Source organism: Podarcis muralis, chromosome 16 (genome assembly GCF_964188315.1).
Source record: "Podarcis muralis chromosome 16, rPodMur119.hap1.1, whole genome shotgun sequence".
NCBI classification, from domain to species: Eukaryota; Metazoa; Chordata; class Lepidosauria; order Squamata; family Lacertidae; genus Podarcis; species Podarcis muralis.
The window spans coordinates 4,215,809-4,235,944 of record NC_135670.1 but is presented as its reverse complement, the minus strand read 5'-3'; the positions used below and the strand labels follow the sequence as shown (position 1 = coordinate 4,235,944).

The window sequence follows — 20,136 nt, the reverse complement described above, 5'->3', positions numbered from 1 at the left end:
GGCAGAAGGCGGGGAGAGGCGGCAAAAATTTATTCCGTGCCCCCACGAGAGCTGGGATGTGCACAGAGGGGGCTATTGTTTGGCAGGGCTGTGTGCCAGGCAGCCGAGACTTTATAAGAGCTTCCCGCTGGCATCTCACATGCCTACGAAGAAGCCAAAGTCTGGATCCGTTCAGCCCTGCCGTCGGGGAAGAGAAAATGGTGAGCGAGGACAAGAACCCCGAATCGTGGCCGGCAGGGCTGCACCTCAAGAGCCCACCCTACGTAAGTAGTTCACTTTAGAAGTGAGTGGGGGGAAGGCCACCTCATTTTTTAAACCCCCCATTGGGTCTCCCGTTCCTTTAACTGCTGCTCAGCAGGCAGGAATCCATCAGGGGAAGCTCTTTCCAGCCTTGTGTGGTTGCCATGCGCAGTGGCAGGGAGAGAAGCTGCACCGGTGGGATTTCTGCCTGCTGCCCTGCTAGGGGGTGGGGTTGAAACGCCCAGAGTGGGAATGCGTACGGTTATCGACCTGCCAATTTTTAAAAATCTTCGGGGCTCGGTTCTCCAGCGTGACGAGAGCACGCTTAAGCATGTGCAGAGTGCAAATGCGGAAACAGGCTATGTCACAGATTTTAGAAAAGGGATTTCAGGTGCTGCTAGATGCCATCACCCCCTCTTTCTTTCTTTCTTTCTTTCTTTCTTTCTCTCTCTCTCTCTCTTCTCACCCCCTTCCCCAATTTTTGTCCAGACTCTCCACTCCAGCCTTGAGCTGGCAGAGCCTCCTGTCGCCTCGAACCGCAAGCTGGTGATTCTGATGGTGGGCGCTGTCTCAGCTCTCAGCATCAGCATCGTGGGAGTCCTGCTGGCCACCTACCTCGGGCGGGCGGACTGCGTCCAGGTACGGTACGATACCATAATCTTTATTGTCATTGTCCCATACAGAACAACGAAATTGAAAAAAAAAACTATATCAGACATTCAAAAGCCAACAAGCCTGCTATCCCAGCTATCGCAGCCTGGTTAACCCCCTAAAAATACCCCATAATTAAATACAATACAGTGGTGCCTCAGGTTACAGACGCTTCAGGTTACAGACTCCGCTAACCCAGAAATAGTACCTCGGGTTAAGAACTTTGCTTCAGGATGAGAACAGCAATTGTGCGACGGCGGTGCAGCAGCAGAGGGAGGCCCCATTAGCTAAAGTGGTACCTCAGATTAAGAACAGTTTCAGGTTAAGAACAGACCTCCAGAACTTATTAAGTTTGTAACCAGAGGCACCACCGTATACTCCCACAGAGTCTACCTTACACTGCGTTTAAAACCAAAATCGCATTTGGGTAGAAACTGTTTCTCAGGCGGCTAGTCCTAGTCTTTATAACCCTGGACCTTCTTCCAGAAGGCAGAAGCTGAAAGAGATCATTTCCGGGGTCGCACTATCCTGCAGCTTTCTTATGGCACCTGGAAGCATAGATTTGATCCAAGGTGGGAAGAGTGCACCCAATTCTTCTCTCCGCAGTCTTTACAACCCTGGACAGCATTGTTTTTTCCCTGGCTGTGCAGCTCCCAAACCACACACACAGACCATAAGTTAATACACTCTCAACAGTACAATGGTAGAATTCCATCAACAGGTCCTTTGAGAGATTATTACGGAGGACAGGCGATGATGGAGACAGCGCCTGCCTTCTGCTTTCATCGGTGGAAGTCCTGGTGGTCTAAATCCAGCACGTTCTGCCTTCCGCCACCTTTGGCCAGGGCAGCCACATTTCAATCTTCCCCCCCCCGCTTCCTTTCTCGGCAGAGAGACGCCTTCAGCTTCCTCCCTCCCCAAGTCAACGTCCAGAACGAAGCGTCTCTCTTGTTGGCGCTCAGCGAACTGGGCGAACAAGGCGTGGCTCCAGGGATCACCTGCGACTTGAGAAACGTGAGTCTCAGAATCGCCAGTAGGGCCAGAATTCGTGTCGCAAGAGGCTATGGGGACAGTGTTGCTGTTTTTCTCTCCCAATGGGGTCTCCTTAAGTTGTCCAGTAAGTGCGTTAGCAGTCACTGAACCGCACTAAGGTGGATTTAAGAACATAGGAAGCTGCTTTGAGTCAGACCGGTGGTGGATCTATCTACAACGACTGACAGCAGCTGTCCAGGGCTTCAGGTAGGGAGGTTTTTCTGGAGATACTGGCGATTGGACCGGGAACCTTTTGCATGCCAAGCAAATATGCCAGCTCTTTCACTGAGCTACTGCCATTCCCCTAAGTGTGTGTGTGTGTGTGTGTGTGTGTGTGTGTGAGAGAGAGAGAGAGAGAGAGAGAGAGAGAGAGAGAGAGAAAGTATTGTCTGGGCAAGCAGCTTTGCAAGGTCTCTCTAAGTTTGTTGTTGTTGTTTAGTCGTGTCCGCCTCTTCATGACCCCCTGGACCAGAGCACGCCAGGCACTCCTGTCTTCCACTGCCGCCCGCAGTTTGGTCAAACTCATGCTGGTAGCTTTGAGAACACTGTCCCACCATCTCGTTCTCTGTCGTCCCCTTCTCCTTGTGCCCTCCATCTTTCCCAACATCAGGGTCTTTTCCACGGAGTCTTCTCTTCTCATGAGGTGGCCAAAGTCTTGGAGCCTCAGCTTCAGGATCTGTCCTTCCAGTGAGCACTCAGGGCTGATTTCCTTCAGAATGGATAGGTTTGATCTTCTTGCAGTCCATGGGACTCTCAAGAGTCTCCTCCAGCACCAGAATTCAAAAGCATCAATTCTTCGGCGATCAGCCTTCTTTATGGTCCAGCTCTCACTTCCATACATCACTACTGGGAAAACCATAGCTTTTACTATACGGACCTTTGTTGGCAAGGTGATGTCTCTACTTTTTAAGATGCTGTCTAAGTTTGCCATTGCTTTTCTCCCAAGAAGCAGGCGTCTTTTAATTTCGTGGCTGCTGTCACCATCTGCAGTGATCATGGAGCCCAAGAAAGTAAAATCTCTCACTGCCTCCATTTCTTCCCCTTCTATTTGCCAGGAGGTGATGGGACCAGTGGCCATGATCTTCGTTTTTTTGATGTTGAGCTTCAGACCATATTTTGCGCTCTCCTCTTTCACCCTCATTAAAAGGTTCTTTAATTCCTCCTCACTTTCTGCCATCAAGGTTGTGTCATCTGCATATCTGAGGTTGTTGATCTTTCTTCCAGCGATCTTAATTCCGGCTAGGGATTCATCCAGCCCAGCCTTTCGCATGATGAATTCTGCGTATAAGTTAAATAAGCATGGAGACAATATACAGCCTTGTCGTACTCCTTTCCCAATTTTGAACCAATCAGTTGTTCCACATCCAGTTCTAACTGTAGCTTCTTGTCCCACATAGAGATTTCTCAGGAGACAGATGAGGTGATCAGGCACTCCCATTTCTTTAAGAACTTGCCAGAGTTTGCTGTGGTCTCTAAGTTTAAAGGTATCCAAAGTGCATTAGAGTTAATTAAACCACCCTGAGGTTCTCTTAAGAGCATGGGAGTATCTCTTTTATTTATTTGAAATGTATAGCCTACATTAACGTAACACCATTAAAAAGAGAGAGCTGAGAACACGAATAACCTTTGCAAAATGGATCGGAGATGTAGCGGAAACAATAGCCAGCTGAACGACCCGAGTGCCGTAAAATCAGACCTGGGGACAGGGGGGAGTGTGGGATTCGGGGCTTGGGGGCTTCCTCTGCAAGATGCTACCTCTCTGCCCCCTCTCTCCCCTCACAGCACTTGATGGTGTACCATGGCCAGCCAGAAGGGTGTGTGGCCCGAAAGATGGAGGTGTCCGAACCGCTACCCTCCTGCCAGGAACTGGAGGCGTACTTCCAAGCTGTCTTGGTGAGGATCAGCAGGTGTCCTGGGGGCGGTTCTAGGCACACGGGGCGTGTGGCTTGGAGTTACGGCCCTTGCCCTGAAAGCAAAGTAAGATCCTAGTCCTCAAAGTTTTGAGGACAGGGCAGATTTGAACAGGAACAGAGGGAACTGCCTTGTAGCTATTCTCATCTTGGGAAACTGAATCCGGGACTGTCTGTTTTCGAGGCAACAGTTCTGCCGCTGAGCTGCGACCCTTTCCTTAAAAGTAATTCTAAGATTCCGGTCCTCATGGTTCTGAAAGAAACGCTGACATATAATTAAATGCAGCATCTCAAAACAAAGCAATCATGGGTCGTCCCCTGCCTTTGAACTGTTCTTTTAGACATAATTAATGCAAACATGATCAGTAGCGGTTTATTATTTTATACATAAATGCATTTTTTACTTTATACATTTTTATCCGTATGCAAACTTATTTAATAATAATTCGGTAATTTCTGGTTTTATGTATACAGTTTTAACTGTACGGTTTTATGTGTGACTGCTGGAAACTGCTTTGATTTTTACCCCCTTGAACAAATACCAGTATACAACTGTTGTTATATAAACCAACAAATGATACCAGCCAGTTAAAAGCGATTCAACAGCACAGACCCTGTGCATGTTTGCTCTGAGCCCCACTTGTTCAAAGGTTTTTACTCTCAGGTAAACAGGCCTAGCGGGGGTTGCAGGCTTAGAGCTGTTTCATCCGGCAACGGACTGCAGTTTAACTAATATAGGTGCCAACTAAGAGTGCAAGAAAAAGGGGATAACTCATCCTTCAAGGTTTATTTTGAGTGGGGGTTGGGGATCCGAAGAGTCTTCCTTCTAGTTTCAAGACTTGTGGACTGGGGTCTCCTTCTTCAGATGCATGAAGTATCATCTTGAGTTGCAAATATAACACCCGCAGGCGCTCAGAGGGCTGGTTGTGGCTGTCAAGTCAGAAGGAAGTTTGCAGCAAGTTTAAGGGCAAGTATACCTAACTGAGTTACGTTGGAGCGTCTAAACCAGGGGTCTGCAACCTTTAAGACGAAAAGAGCCACTTGGACCCGTTTCCGAAGGGGAAAAAAACTGGGAGCCGCAAAACCATTGCGACATTTAAAGCATGCGCGCCGCTGCCCTCCGATCTGACAGCGGGTGGGAAGGTGACGTCGGGACGGTGGGTGACTAACGCACGCACCGCCCCCATGCGACATCACAGCCAGTACAGCACCCGCCACAGTGGGGAGTGTCAGGGCGCACAATGCGCCTCCTCCCCTCGCTAGTATCCGTCCCGGAGCCGCGGCAAAGGTGTAAAAGAGCCACATGCGGCTCCGGAGCCGTGGGTTGCAGACCCCTGGTCTAAACCAAAACAGTCAAAAAACACTAAAGTGAAGACCCGATGTCAATAAGCAGGGAGTTCCAGAGATCGGTGCTGTCCTATTAAAGGACTGTGTGTGTGTGTGTGAATACAGCAGCAGCAAGGATTCTCTGTGTACAGAAATGGAAGGAGAGAAAACACACACCGAGGAAGAATGGTTGGTAAAAATCTTGGAATACGCAGATGACAAAATTGACGGCACTGATAAAAGATACAAATGTAGAATGTTTTAAATAAGACTGATGGGACGCGGGTGGCGCTGTGGGTTAAACCACAGAGACTAGGACTTGCCGATCAGAAGGTTGGCGGTCCGAATCCCCGCGACGGGGTGAGCTCCCGTTGTTCGGTCCCTGCTCCTGCCAACCTAGCAGTTCAAAAGCACGTCAAAAGCGCAAGTAGATAAATAGGTACCGCTCCGGCAGGAAGGTAAACGGTGTTTCCGTGCGCTGCTCTGGTTCGCCAGAAGCGGCTTAGTCATGCTGGCCACATGACCCGGAAGCTGTACGCCGGCTCCCTTGGCCAATAAAGCAAGATGAGCGCCACAACCTCAGAGTCAGCCACGGTCTGGACCTATTGGACCCTTTACCTTTTTAAAGAAGACTGAAAACCATTTCAAGTTTTTATAAAAAGTTACGGTACTTCCTGTATGTGAAGACCACAGCGGGGATTGAAGTGTAAGAAAACAGCAGAGTATATTAAGAAACACATTAGAAATTCGACAAGATGGAACCTTAAAATGCAATTTTATGTAACTTGAGTTATATCGGGAGCATGAAGCGAAAACACTGTATGTAGCAGTTGTCAAACCTGCTTTTGCCGGCTCTGTTTCTTGCCCTGTTGCAGAAAAATGCCACGCTGGGGATCACCTCGGAGGTGCAGATCGTGGGGACCGCATCGCTGGGCAGCCTCACCACCCTGCTGTGTAGCAACAAGCCCACCTACCTGGTCAACAGTTTTGCACGTAAGTAGGGCGGAAAGCAGGGACGCGGGTGGCGCTGTGGGTTAAACCACAGAGCCTAGGACTTGCCAATCAGAAGGTCGGCGGTTGGAATCCCCACGACGGGGTGAGCTCCCGTTGCTCTGTCCCTGCTCCTGCCAACCTAGCAGTTCGAAAGCACGTCAAAGTGCAAGTAGATAAATAGGTACCGCTCCGGCGGGAAGGTAAACACCGTTTCCGTGCGCTGCTCTGGTTCACCAGACGCGGCTTAGTCCTGCTGGCCACATGACCCGGAAGCTGTACGCCGGCTCCCTCGGCCAGTAAAGCGAGATGAGCGCCACAACCCCAGAGTCGGTCACGACTGGACCTAATGGCCAGGGGTCCCTTTACCTAGGGTGGAAAGCTGCCGCTGGAGTGGACTGTACAGACCGTACCTCTGTCAGAGGGGTGGGGGGAAGACAGAGAGAGGTTTGGATATCTGATTTAGGAGGGGGAAGCAAGATTTGAACTGTTCCAGCAGCAGCAGCAGCAGCAGCAGCAGCAGGAACCCTGGCCATTGGGCCAGTGCTTGCTAGGGCTGATGGGAGTTGTAGTTCGGCAACAGCTGGAGGGCTGAAGGTTCCCCACACAGTGGTTCTCAACCTGTGGGTCCCCAGATGTTGGACTACGACTCCCATCATCCCTGAGCTCTGGCCTTGCTAGCTAGGGGTGATGGGAGTTGTAGTTCAACAACATCTGGGGACCCACAGGTTGAGAAAAGCTGGTAGATACACCCAGATCTCTCTCTCTCAGTACAAATCCGACTGATGTAGAATTTGTAAAATTTGGGATGCTGCCAAAAGTTCCTCTAGTCCAAGGAAGGCTAATCCCTGGTTTGGGGAGCCGGTTTGCACATACACACCCAAAAGAATTTGGATCAATATTTTTTTTTTAAAAAAAAATGATTAAAGTAGACGCAGGATTGCACACAGAAGCCTTTTGGCATTAAAGGCGCCCTTTGGCTAGAAAAGGGAGAGCTTACATCACAAGAGCTCTTGGGCAGAACGGGGACTTAGCATCGCACACAAACACAACAGGGGATGCATTTCCTGATAGACAGGACTTGTTGAGCCCACCTGTTCTTTAAAAATATTTTATTTTCCCCATTTTTTTGCAGCTTCTCCAAGGCACTCCATGAGCCGACTTGCTTAAAACCAAGTTGGGAAGTTGTGCAGACCAGCAATCAACATCTCCTCTTGCCTCCTCCCTGCGAAACCCCCAAGACAAAGGACCTCGCCTGAACCTGTCACTATTGATTTCCCCCATATAGGAAAGTATGTGGGGAGGGGGCCGAGACCCTGTTTCACTGCAGCTCAAATTTGTATGTGATTTCCCCCCTCCCTGCAACTCCTTGTCATAACCAAATCATTAGCAATAACAAGAATGATAAAAAAAACCCCTGAAAGGGTGTTTGTGGTGTCCGTTTCATGCTAGAGTGTTTTGAAAAGGCGAACTCGGGGAGCAGCGTTGGGACAACGCAGCCACAATTCTGCACTGGCACAGACCGCGATATTAAATTTCCTGAGAATCTGAGCAAAATGCAACACAAGGCAGCTCATCCTCCCTTATTCAATGTGACATGTGCCCCCTGGTGTGAGAAAGGATCATTGCACCACACAGAAATCTACCCTCTTTTGTTGCCATCACCCAGCCAGGCAGCTCCATTGCTGGAGAGCTTAATCTCAAATATTAAATATCTTCCTGCACTTGCCAATTTGTGGCCCTCTGCCCGGTCATTTGCATAAACCTCTTGTGCTCTGCATCGCTGCTAATTTGCCACTTGACAGTTGAGGGTCCCCAAGTTGGCTGCTTTCGGTCCTTCCAGCTGCCTCACCAGAACATCTGTGCTCATCAGCTAAGGAGGGTTTGCAGGAACAGCGGTACCCATCGGCTATGAAAATGCTGAAGGAGTTTTCTGCACTTGCCCAGCTGCAGAAAACTTCCCTAGCCTCCAGCAAAATCAAAACAAGCTTACTTTTTAAAATCCATTTAGGCTATTTATATATCGCTTCATCACAACTAGTCTCAAAGCTCTGATTTCATAGAAACAGAGAATTGAAGAGTTGGAGGTCATTTGGTCCATCGTTCAGCAATGAAGGGAGGAGCATCCATCAGCTTCTGAGTCTGTTCCACTGTTGCCAACAGCTCTTGCTGTTAGAAAATTCTCCCTGATGTTTAGCCAGAATCTCATTTCTTGTCATTTGAATCCATTGCCTTAACACCTTCCCACTGGATCAGAGCATTAAATGTACACTTCCCTCTCTCACAAACCAGGGTTTCTGGCTTACACTAAAGATTCCAAGATAGGTATATATAAAAAGTTTATGCAAATGTCTCCTGAGGCTAAGTTTCTGGGTTACTTAAGTTCCCTGGAGCACTGACTTATCCTGGTTAGTTTCTGAAGCGCTCTAGGAAGTTCCGACCAAATTTTTTGCACTCTACTAGAAGTTTCTCTCACTGCACAAACCAGGAATGTGGACTTACGCTCTGCTCAGTTTCAAAACAAGGCAACTTCAGACATGGGTTATGAGGCTGGCTTGTTTAACCACTCGGCTGTGAACCACGATTCCTGCCAGAGCCCTGTGCAACAGAATAAGTCAGCTTTCTATGAGAGGGAAGCTGATATTGGGTTCTGCTTGCCTTCTGGCTTCGCAGGACCTTGAACCCTTGGCTTTGCCCCTGCTCAGCTAGATTGTGGCATCCTTGCATTGGCGGCTGGTACCTGTGGGGTCAAAGGAAGCCGCCCAACTCCTTAAAATAAGATTCCAGTTAAATAGGAATGAAAGCAGCTAACATTTGGGTCTCAACACCATTTTAAAAAAAGGGGGGGGGGGAGAGGGATTTTCCTTGGAGTGTGACTCAGCACCAGACGGCAAAATTCAATTTTTCAGACCGCATGATATAATTTTGATACTGGCTGCTGGGAAGTATTTGTTGGGAAGGAATTTATGAATCCATTCATGGCTATGGTAGACATTCAGCCATAAGGACTAAGAGGCCTCAGCTCCCATCAAGTCATGTAATCCAAATCCATCCAAACTGATGGCCGTTTGTTTGTAACGAGGTTCGTAGTTGAATGGTTTAGAATTGTAAGCCTTCAGGTAGGGACTGACTTATTCTCCATGTACGTAAGACAGTCTGGAAGTCTCTTTGGCTGAAGAGAGGGGTGCAAATAAATACATACAAAAACTGCAAGCCCCTGGAAAAACTCCGCAACTCGATCACATCTTTAGATAAAATCTATCAGACAGAATACACTTGGGATGCTGCCTGTCGTTCGAATCACCTCGCCTCAAAAACGATACTGTAGAGATCTTAAAGGTCCAGAAAGGGGCCACTGGAATGATCTAGGGGAGTGGAGTGACCCCCCCCCATGAGGAAAGTTTGCGGCCTTTTAAAGAAAGGGCAGGGCAGAGGAGACGCAACAGAGGTTCAAAGTGTGGCAAAAGTGAAGAGAAGCTTTTCTCTCTCTCAGTGCTAGCTGTCAAACTGAGTCAAAAGGCAGACGATTCAGGATGCGCAAAAGGAGGTCCTTCGAACACCTGACGGGTCGCAGCTTTGGGGAAAGGGTGTTCCAACCCATAATAAGCCCACCTGTTTCCTAGTTTCCCCTTTTCGTCATGGGCACTAAAGCCTTGCGTCTGTTGCAACCAGAACCTCGCGTTCTCTGTCCCGCTGGCAGCTGGAAGTTTCCTGGTGGCCGTAGTGTGATCGCAAATGCGTCTCTCAACTTCTTCGCGTTGATTTCGCGGCAGGGAAACGAAGGTGCCTGCACGCAGGGAGGGGGACGGCGCCGTTTTGTCGGAAAGGAAAGGGAGGTTAGGAGATCGGCCGCTTGGGTTCTGACATGCACAAACCACAGCTTAATGGAAGCGGGCGGTGGAAAAACACAACGCCGCAAAGAAAATTTAAGGTTTTTATTACCCCCTAAACCGCAACCCAAAAAAGAAGAGAAGTTCTACCCACCCACCGCCACCCACCCTGACCCATAATAACCTGGTGACTCTCCCCGCCTCTCCCCAACTAGCCCGGAGGGAAGATTACGGACACTGATGGCTAGAAGGCTAGGTGAACTGGAGCATGCAGAGCCGGCGATGCTCTTGACTGCGTAACAGGGCCGAGGAGAGTTGGGGCGCCACTGAGGGCCCGTGGCCTGCCCCTCCTCCCCACATCATTTCTTCTCCTCCTCTTTCTTGTCTTTGTTCTCCTTAGAGGCCTGCGAGGCGAGGGAGCCCATGGCGTTGCGAATGGCCTCGTTGTTGGGGTCGACTCCCGGCAGGTTCTCCAGGACGCTCTGCAGGAACTCGGGGTCTTGCATCACATCGTAGTCGTCCTCTTCCTGGAAACGTCCGTGAAACAGATAATAATCAGATTGGAAGGAATTTAAGGATTATTTGCATGAATATTGTAATATAAATAATTAGAAGCCACTTGAAAGCACCAAACAGGCCTAGGATTAAAACAGGATTTAATTGCAAGTTGGATTTAGAGCAGTAAGAAAAGAGAATAAGATAGTTAATTGCTGGAAATAATTTTAGATTAAGAATGACACATGCTGTTACATGCAGATACAATGAAATTCAGAAGGGAGGGATCTGAGGAAGTCAATTAACGTAAGAGAGATTGGGTTTTCAAGGGATATGTGTTTAAGATTTCTTTTTCATTTTTCTTTTTTAGTAATGTGTTTTCTCTTGTGTGTGTTTTTTTTCTTTTCTCTCTGTGGTATTTGTTATAATTGTGGAAAATTTAATAAAAAGGTTTTTTTTGGGGGGGGGGGAAGAAACAGATAAAAATAAGCATTAGAGGCACTGCCACCTTTCTGACCTGCCCTCCACCAGTAGGTGTCAAGGTGGGTTGAAACAGCCCTTGCAAGAGATTTAGTGGTACTTTGGATATAGCTTATAGCAGAAAAGATGGCGGAGAACTCTGTTGGCAGGAGAGCCCCAACCTCCACCAACGGGGTGCCCTTCTAGACAACAACTCAGTGCTGGCTGGGGTGTGGGTGGGAGTTGTAGTTCAGATCTAGAGGGCGCTGGTTTGGGAGAGGCTGCTCTGAGCAAGTGGATAGAGGGGGCAGAGGGAGGATCTGTGGCCACTGACCTTTGTCGGTTCTGACGTGTCCATATCAGTGCTGATATCCACCTCGGCCGACTCACCTTGTCCAAACTCTGAGAGGGGAGAAAACATGCACAGCTTAGCGACCTCTTCTCTGCTACAACCAAAGCCCATAGGTGGGTTTCAAACGCCAACCAGATTAACGAAGAGCCAATCACTGAGCCTCCGCTTAAAGCAGGGGTGTCCAAACTTTTTTCAAAGAGGGCCAGATTTGATGAAGTGAACATGTTTTTGACCCTTTTTTCAGATTAAAGTTGTTGAGAATTTTTTTAAGATTGAAGCTGTTGAGCTTTCCCCCCAGATTTTACCCCAGTAAATAAACTGCCACGGGGGCTGGACTTTGGACATGCCCGGCGTAAAGGGAGGCAAGAGATTCAGTCTCCTTGCAGTCCACCCCAAAAACGCACCATCCATTTTTATCTCTATTATTTCGGGGTGGGGAACTTCTGGCCCTCCTAATGATCCTATCGTGTCTGAACACTGGCCACACTGCATTCCCTTCTCAACACTTCAAACTGTTCCCCCAAACTTCGTAACCAAGCCATGTTTTTAGGGAAGCTTTCAAAATTTGATGGATTGCTGTATTTTAATATTTTGTTGGACGCCGCCCAGAGTGGCTGGGGAAGCCCAGCCAGATGGGCGGGGTATAAATAATAAATTATTATTATTTTTACCTGAATTAAAATGGGGTGCAGCCTTCACCCTTTATTTTTTACTGTCTGCAAGAGAAATTGTTCCCCTCCTCCTGGGATGCTGCTGCGACCTGCCTCCCATGTTCCTGCATGAGCTACTGTTTGAGCACAACCCTAAAAGGAGATGAGGCTGGAAGACTTAATTCATGCAGAGTTGGAACCGGCACAGTCCTCTGCGGCCGATACTTCTCTTCTGGGCACAACTGAGAGATACTGTTCTAGTGTTTTGGAGGAGGAGGAGAATAATCCTGACTATACAAAGGGCAAGTGCTCAAGCCGCCCCCAGAGGCCTTCTCAGCAGTTGCCCTGCCTCACTGGCAAAGGTGGTGTTCCTGATCCGAAGGCGGGGGCTACGCTGGGTGCTTCTCGCCTGCAACTCACCGGCTCCTTGGAGAGACATCTGCATGGCGTAGGCAATCTGTTCTTCTTCGGTCATGGTGCTGAGGTCGGGCAGGCCAGCTCGGCCGAATTCCTGTTGGCCTATGGTCATCTTGAGCAGGGCGTCGTCTGAATCTAGAGCACAAGGAAACACGAGGACCCACGTTTGAGGGAAGGCGATTCGGTGCCAGATCGTATTGCAAGAGATCTTACCCTCTGGAGCGGGAGGAAACAAGCTTGCTCCCTCTTCCATGGGACAGATCTTCAAATATTTGAAGATGGGACGCGGGTGGCGCTGTGGGTAAAAGCCTCAGCGCCTAGGGCTTGCCGATCGAAAGGTCGGCGGTTCGAATCCCCGCGGCGGGGTGCGCTCCCGCTGCTCGGTCCCTGCTCCTGCCAACCTAGCAGTTCGAAAGCACCTCCGAGTGCAAGTAGATAAATAGGGACCGCTTACTAGCGGGAAGGTAAACGGCGTTCCGTGTGCTGCGTTGGCTCGCCAGATGCAGCTTGTCACGCTGGCCACGTGACCCGGAAGTGTCTCCGGACAGCGCTGGCCCCCGGCCTCTTGAGTGAGATGGGCGCACAACCCTAGAGTCTGTCAAGACTGGCCCGTACGGGCAGGGGTACCTTTACCTTTACCCCATCTCCTCTCTGTTTCCTCTTTTCCAGGCTACACATACCCAACTCTCTCAACTGCTCCTCATCAGGCTTGCTACCCAGACTGCTGATCATCTTGGTTGCCCTGGTCTGCACAGCCTCCATCTTGCCTAAGTGAAAAACTCGGATTCTTTTCCAACCCTCTGGCACATGATGAACCTGGAAGGGACTTGATTCCAAGCTGACTGAAAAATCCACGCTCTGGCTTCCCCCTTCTTAACAACGTAGAAACTCAGCCTAGCCACATATCTAAACATCAGCCCCATAAGGGACCGTAGCCTGAATATGGGGCAGGGGTTCCCCAAAGCTGGTCATTTACAGCCTGTCTTTCTGCACACGGCCTCCGAGGTGGTTCAGAGTTATTTGACTTGACTGGGAGGAAAGGAAAGTCAGGTCACTTCGCCTCCCAATTCCCCTGGCTCAGGGGTCTGCAACCTTTAAGACAAAAAGAGCCACTTGGACCCGTTTCCGAAGAAAAAAAAAAACTGGGAGCCACAAAACTCGTCATTATAAAAATAACTTTTTTGTCACTTTTTTATTATTTCTTTGTTTGACCCCTCAGAATTACTCCTCCTCATAGAAATAAACGTTAAATTAACAAGTTACCTTTTTGTGTGTGTGTGTGTTCTTCACTCCCCTTCAAAACAGTGACCAGCGTACATGCCCCTTACAATGTAGCGGGCGGGCGGGCGGGAAGGTGACGTGGGGACGGTGCGTGACTAATGCACGCACTGCCCCATGCGACGTCACAGCCAGTATAGCGCCTGCCACAGTGGGGAGTGTCGGGGCGCACAATGCGCCTCCTCCCCTCGCTAGTATCCGCCCCGGAGCCGCGGCGAAGGTGTAAAAGAGCCACATGCGGCTCCGGAGCCGCGGGTTGCAGACCCCTGCCCTGGCTCAAACCCTTTCTCTTACCATCTCCGCCGGAGGTTGGGATCCCGGCTTCTGCGGCAGATGCTGCCGCAGCCCTGCGAGCTTCCTCTTCCTGCCTCTGCCGTTGCTCCTCCATGGACACCCGGAGCGCCTGGGAGGGAAAACAAAACAGACAAACCAAGGCGGCCAAATGAGACACAGGGGCTGCTAAGCCAAGGAGCGTATCCCAAACGTAACACAGAGCGGCTAACACCCACATCAAAGCACCACCCCCAAAAAGTATCCTGAGAACCGCAGTTTCTAAAGGGTGCTGGGAACTGTAGCTCTGTGAGGGACAAGCTACAGTTCCCAAACTTCTTATGGGGTAGGTGGGTGGAGAAATGTGTTTAGACAAGCCAACGTCCAGACAGGTATAATGTTGGTGTGTGTTTTAATCTGTTTCTTGCTTACTGCTGTTGATATTTTCTGAATGTTTTAAAGAGTTGGTTCCCCCGCCCTGTTTTTCCTGATAATTTCATTGAAGAAAAACAATCTCAAAGTACTTTACAATCAGGTGACGTTTAAATTTTATGGAAATAAGTAATAGAAACACATTCCCATCGTTCCGCCCGGACACTGAGGTCCAGTGCCGAGGGCCTTCTGGCAGTTCTCTCGCTGCGAGAAGCCAAGTTACAGGGAACCAGGCAGAGGGCCTTCTCGGTGGTGGCACCCGCCCTGTGGAACACCCTCCCATCAGATGTCAAAGAGAACAACAGCTACCAGACTTTTAGAAGACATTTGAAGGCAGCCCTGTTTAGGGAAGCTTTTAATGTTTGACGGACTATTGTATTTTAATATTTTGTTGGAAGTTGCCCAGAATGGCTGGGGAAGATGGGCGGGGTATAAATAAATAAATAAATGTTATTATTTGTGGCGCTTACCAGAGCCAGTTCTGGGTCGGCACTGGGGTCCACGCCAAACTCAAAGTCACTTGCCCCCAGGCCCAGCATTGCTCCTCCCTCTCCAGCGAGGATCGGGGAGCTGATGAGAGCATCAGCCAGGCTTGGACCGGGGGGCACCGTCACCAGGTGAGAGCCCGTCCCGTCTTTGCCATTCAAGGTGTTGATGAAGGCCGTCAGCTTGTCGGTGTTGGCTTCCTGCGGGTGGGAAGGAGAGGTCAGGGGCCGAACCAGGAGTTGCAGGCAACTTAATGCAACAACAACGAGCCATGGGCTCAGAGAGCGCCTCTCACCTCTTCTCCAAAGTTGATGATATCCACGTTCACTTTCTCCTTCTTCAGCCGCTTGGCCAGTTTCACGAGCTGCGAGGAGAGGAGATCCATTAGGGGCGCAGAGCAAGGTGGGAGCACCACGAATGGGAGAGGCTTCCCAGAAAACCAGGTGCTTTGAAAATGGGAGAGTTCCTCCCCCCCACAGTTCCAGGTACACACTCACGTCTTTCTCATTATCCTCTACAGGGCTCCCCACAAAGGCAATGATCCGCATCTTGTGGTTCTTGCCCTGGCGATGTTTCAAAGCCAGCTGGAACAGAAGCAGCCGTGTTACATGGAGAGAGGAGAGGCCCCTCTGCCCAGCCTGTCTCCACCCATCCCTGGGTTTGAATGAACCCTTTATTTCCCTTCTCCCAGACCACTGCCAGTCAGCGGATAGACAATATTTATCTGGATAGGCCTATGATCTGACTCATTAGAAGGTAACTTCCGATTTAAATCATCCGTATGTTCAGAACCATGAGGACTGGAATCTTGCTTTGTTTTTAAGGGAAGGGCTGCAGCTCCTTGATCAGAGCTTTGCATACAGAAAACCCCAGGTTTAATCCGTGGGATGTCCAGGAAGGACTCCCTGCCTGAAACCTCGGAGAGTCACTGCCAATCGGTGTAGTCGATACTGAGCATATCTTAAAGTTTTAAGTGTCTATATGCTTATCACATTTATAAATTTAAAATTTATTGTTGTACATTGTTTTAACTGTTTGTTTTCTTTCTGGGATTGTACCCTCAGTTGTGTTTTATAGGCTGGTCTCCGACCGTAATAAACTATCTATCTATCTATCTATCTATCTATCTATCTATCTATCTATCTATCTGTCGGACCAATGGTCTGACTCAATGTAAGGCAACTTCGCTGTCAAGGTGTCTTTCCCTGTTGTGTATGACTTCAGGTGTAAGGCAAACAACTGAGGCTTGGTCAACACAGCTCCACAGGCCAAATGGAGAGGTCTGGCAGCCTGAGGGCTCTTCACCCTCTGTTCTCCTGCAAGCACTGACCCCACTCTCAGGACAGACCCCTCCTCACTTGCCCAACTTAGCATGGGGCTGTTTCAGATTCCTTGCCTCTCCACTGCCCAAGAAAGGATGTTCATCTTTAGTTTAATATCTCAATTGGCGGCTGCCATTGGGGGGAAAGGAGAGAAGTTGCAACTTACATGAGCAACTCGGATCCCTGTGCAGAAGGTGATCTTCCCTTTGGGCTGGACCGAGTGCAGCTTAGACAGGATGCGGCCTGTATCGGGGGTCAGGGTGGTCAACACCTCACAGTTACTGAAACAGGCAAATACACACATGGGCAGGTTGAGGATTAGGGTGTCAGAAAAGGAGAGAGGCAGAGAGGTGGGGGTACAATGACCTATAGCGGATCATGATCTGGCCTAACATGCTAAACAAAAGAACATTAGAAGAGCCCTATAGCTGTTTTTGAACTCTGGTGCTGGAGGAGACTCTTGAGAGTCCCATGGACTGCAAGAAGATCAGACCCATCCATTCTGAAGGAAATCAACCCTGAGTGCTCACTTGAAGGACAGATCCTGAAGCTGAGGCTCCAAGACTTTGGCTACCTCAGGAGAAGAGACGACTCCCTGGAAAAGACCCTGATGTTGGGAAAGATGGAGGGCACCAGGAGAAGGGGGCAACAGAGGACGAGATGGTGGGACAGTGTTCTCGAAGCTACAAACATGAGTTTGACCAAACTGCAGGAGGAAGTGGAAGACAGGAGGGCCTGGCATGCTCTGGTCCATGGGGTCACGAAGAGTCGGACACGACTAAACAACTAAACAACATAGTAGCTGTTTAGGCCAATGGTTCACTGTTAACCAACTGAGACCCTAAAGGCAGAAGGGGAGGCCTCCTTGGTGCTGTTGCCATTGGGGACTGCCTGGTGGCACTGACCTCTGGTGACAGGGCCTATTTGGTGGTGGGTTGCCATTTGCAGAATGCCATGGTGGAGTGTGTTTTCTACCCCTCATTACTGACTTTCAAGAGGAATCTGAAAACGTTCCTGTTCACCCAGGCATTTGGTGGCTGAAAGGCATTGTCCCTAGCAACTCTGACATCACAGGATACGAGAATATTTTTCAACCGTAACTGAATTTAGAAAGCTTCAAAAAAGAAAAAAAAGTTTCATTTTGACTACGTTTGGTGCCCTAGGCTCCTTCAGAAAGAAGAGAGGGGGCATAAATACTCCAGCATCTTGTTCTCCCATTGGTCACACAGATGACCCAATGGGAAGCTGCTGATCTCTTCCTCTCTTCCGATTTTCAATGGGGTGAGCGAAACCTACTTGGCTAAAGTGATGAGGCCCACGTTGTTCTCAGGGTTACTGCGGGTCTTCGAATGGCAGACGATGTTGACTGCATCTTGCTGGGCCTGGAGACGGGTCGGTAAGAAGTCCCCGTTCCTCATGTACTCGCTGTTGTCGACGCTGCACCAGGCAAAGGGAGATCCGAATGAGCAACAAATTGAAAATTTTAAAATATAGTATCACTAGATCTTTTCTATCAAAAATTCTACGGAACATTATGACAACAAACACGAAACAAAAGCAGAAAGAGTTGTCTTGGGTATGAAAATTAAGGGGCATGACTCACATAGACCTGTCCCCATGTTCAACACTCTTCTGCAGGCTCCACTCAATCCTACTTCACTCCCAGAGACTCCCATCAAGGGGATGTTTCCCCAACTTAGTGCCTTCCATTCAACTCCCCCCCCCCCACACAGATAATAAGGTAAAGGGACCCCTGACGATTAGGTCCAGTCGTGGCCGACTCTGGGGTTGCGGCGCTCATCTCGCTTTATTGGCCGAGGGAGCCGGCGTACAGCTTCCGGGTCAGCATGACTAAGCCGCTGCTGGCGAACCAGAGCAGCGCACGGAAACGCCGTTTACCTTCCTGCCGGAGCGGCACCTGTTTATCTACTTGCACTTTGACGTGCTTTCAAACTGCTAGGTTGGCAGGAGCAGGGACCGAGCAACGGGAGCTCACCCCGTCATGGGGATTCTAACCACCGACCTTCTGATCGGCAAGTCCTAGGCTCTGTGGTTTAACCCACAGCGCCACCCGCGTCCCTCCACAGATAATAAATAAATAATAATAATAATAATAATTTATTTATACCCCACCCATCTGGCTGGGCTTCCGCAGCCACTCTGGGAGGCTTCCAACAAAATATTAAAATACAAAAGTCCGTCAAACATTAAAAGCTTCCCTAAACAGGGCTGCCTTCAGATGTCTTTTAAAAGTCTGGTAGTTGTTTATCTCTTTGACATCTGGTGGGAGGGTGTTCCACAGGGAGGGCGCCACCACCAAGAAGTCCCTCTGCCTGGTTCCCTGTAACTTGGCTTCTCGCAGAGAGGGAACTGCCAGAAGGCCCTCGGAGCTGGACCTCAGTGTCCGGGCAGAACGATGGCAGTGTCTGGGGGGCAGAACAGAGACACTCTTCCAACCCCCCCAATTCTCCCTCCCCCCAATTCCCCTCAATTCAAATGCACCCCACCCCTTCCTAAACAGCCCCCCCCCGATTCCCCACCCTCATAAATTTCTCCCCCAAGCCACTAAGGGGATGCCGCCCCCCATGTCAAATGCACCCCCTTCCCAGGAGACACCCTTCATTTCCCACCCTCCAACTCACCCCAATTCTCCCCCTTCAAATGCACCTCCCACCCCCCTCCTGAGTCCCCCCCTTTCCATTCTCTTCTCCCCATGGAATCCCAGAACTCCCCCCAAGCCATGAAGGAGATGCTCCCCCCCAAATAACACACCCATTCTCCCCTTTGGCCTCCCCCCCCCCGACGTCAAACGCACCTCCTCCCCCCCCCTTACCAGACCCCCTCCCCCAAAGTCCCTCAAGGAGACCCCCCTCGATTCTCCCTCCCATTTAATTCCCCCAACTAAAGACCCCCTTCCCTCCCCCCAAAAAAATCCCCCCTATAATTCTCGCCCCACATAGGGTGTCCCCCCCCCGCCTCACGTCACCCCCAACTGTCTCTCTCCCCCTCCCCCCAAAAATTTACCTCAGGCCCCACCGTGACTCAGGGAAACCGGCCTCTGCCCCTCCCCCCCCCCGCGCCAGCCCTGCCCCCCCCCCCGCGCGCCCTCCTCTTCCTCACCAGACCATCGTGCTTTCCAGCACCATCGCGGCCCCTTCCCAGTCCGGGCCCAGTAAGAGAAGAAGGAGAAGGAGAAAGACAAGCGGCAGCCTCGGAGGCCTCTTCCTTCCCCTCTTCCTCTGCCTCACTCTGTCGGCCTCTCTCAACTCGCTTCCTATTGGCGGCCCGTGGCGAGGACCAATCAGCGGCGCCCTCCTTGGCAGGTCCCCGCGCGGAGACCGGCGGGAAATGTAGTCCTGCTGGTGGAGAGCGAGGCAGGCGGTCCGTGGCTCCGCCCCGCTTGGTCCTCGGGAGGAGGAAGATGCGCAGGCGCAGTCGCACCTGTGCCTGCCTGTTTAAATCAATGAAAATCAAACAGGGCGGCCTAGTGATTAGAGCAGCGGTGGATCTACGTTTGCGGGGGGGGGGGGGGGGGGGCTGGAGCTTGATCTGTCATGGAGGCCTCTTTGCAACCAGCAAGGAGGTCTGGGTAACCAGTGTTACCTCCATCAATGGGGTTGCTCACGAGTTTACATTTTTGGTATCCAAATTGTTGTTGTTAATAATAATACCCCTCCCATCTGGCTGGATTGCCCCAGTCACTCTGGGCAAACAACAACATATCTACTGAGTTTCTACTGAAATGAGGCTGCATTTTAATGTTGTATTTTAATCTTGTTTTTAAGTTGTATTTCAATCGTTTTTATACCTGGTGTTAGCCGCCCTGAGCCTGGGCTGGGGAGGGCAGGGTATAAATAATTTTTATTATTATTATTATTATTATCATCATCATCATCATCTAAAAACATAATAAAAACAAGCATTAAAAGCTTCCCTATACAGAGCTGCATTCAGAGCTGTCTTCTAAAATGTTAAGTTCTTTATTTCCACGATCTC

The 20,136-nt window shown here is 49.9% G+C and overlaps 2 protein-coding genes across 2 annotated transcripts; one reads left to right on the top strand and one right to left on the bottom strand.

Moving 5' to 3' along the window:
• Positions 1-7,757, top strand: LOC114587091 (uncharacterized). Its single transcript, XM_028711011.2, has 6 exons — positions 1-263; positions 730-879; positions 1,783-1,905; positions 3,706-3,816; positions 6,035-6,152; positions 7,285-7,757. Exons 1-6 carry the CDS (start codon positions 57-59, stop codon positions 7,317-7,319), a joined length of 744 nt encoding a protein of 247 aa, XP_028566844.1. The 5' UTR covers positions 1-56; the 3' UTR covers positions 7,320-7,757.
• A 2,312-nt stretch (positions 7,758-10,069) lies between these two features.
• Positions 10,070-19,417, bottom strand: PSMD4 (proteasome 26S subunit ubiquitin receptor, non-ATPase 4). The gene is made up of 10 exons (XM_028711009.2): positions 19,261-19,417; positions 17,437-17,577; positions 16,307-16,421; positions 15,316-15,402; positions 15,114-15,182; positions 14,803-15,018; positions 13,925-14,033; positions 12,356-12,487; positions 11,268-11,335; positions 10,070-10,506 (listed from the first exon to the last, which is right to left on the bottom strand). Exons 1-10 carry the CDS (start codon positions 19,284-19,286, stop codon positions 10,339-10,341), a joined length of 1,131 nt encoding a protein of 376 aa, XP_028566842.1. The 5' UTR covers positions 19,287-19,417; the 3' UTR covers positions 10,070-10,338.
• Positions 19,418-20,136: the final 719 nt, after the last annotated feature.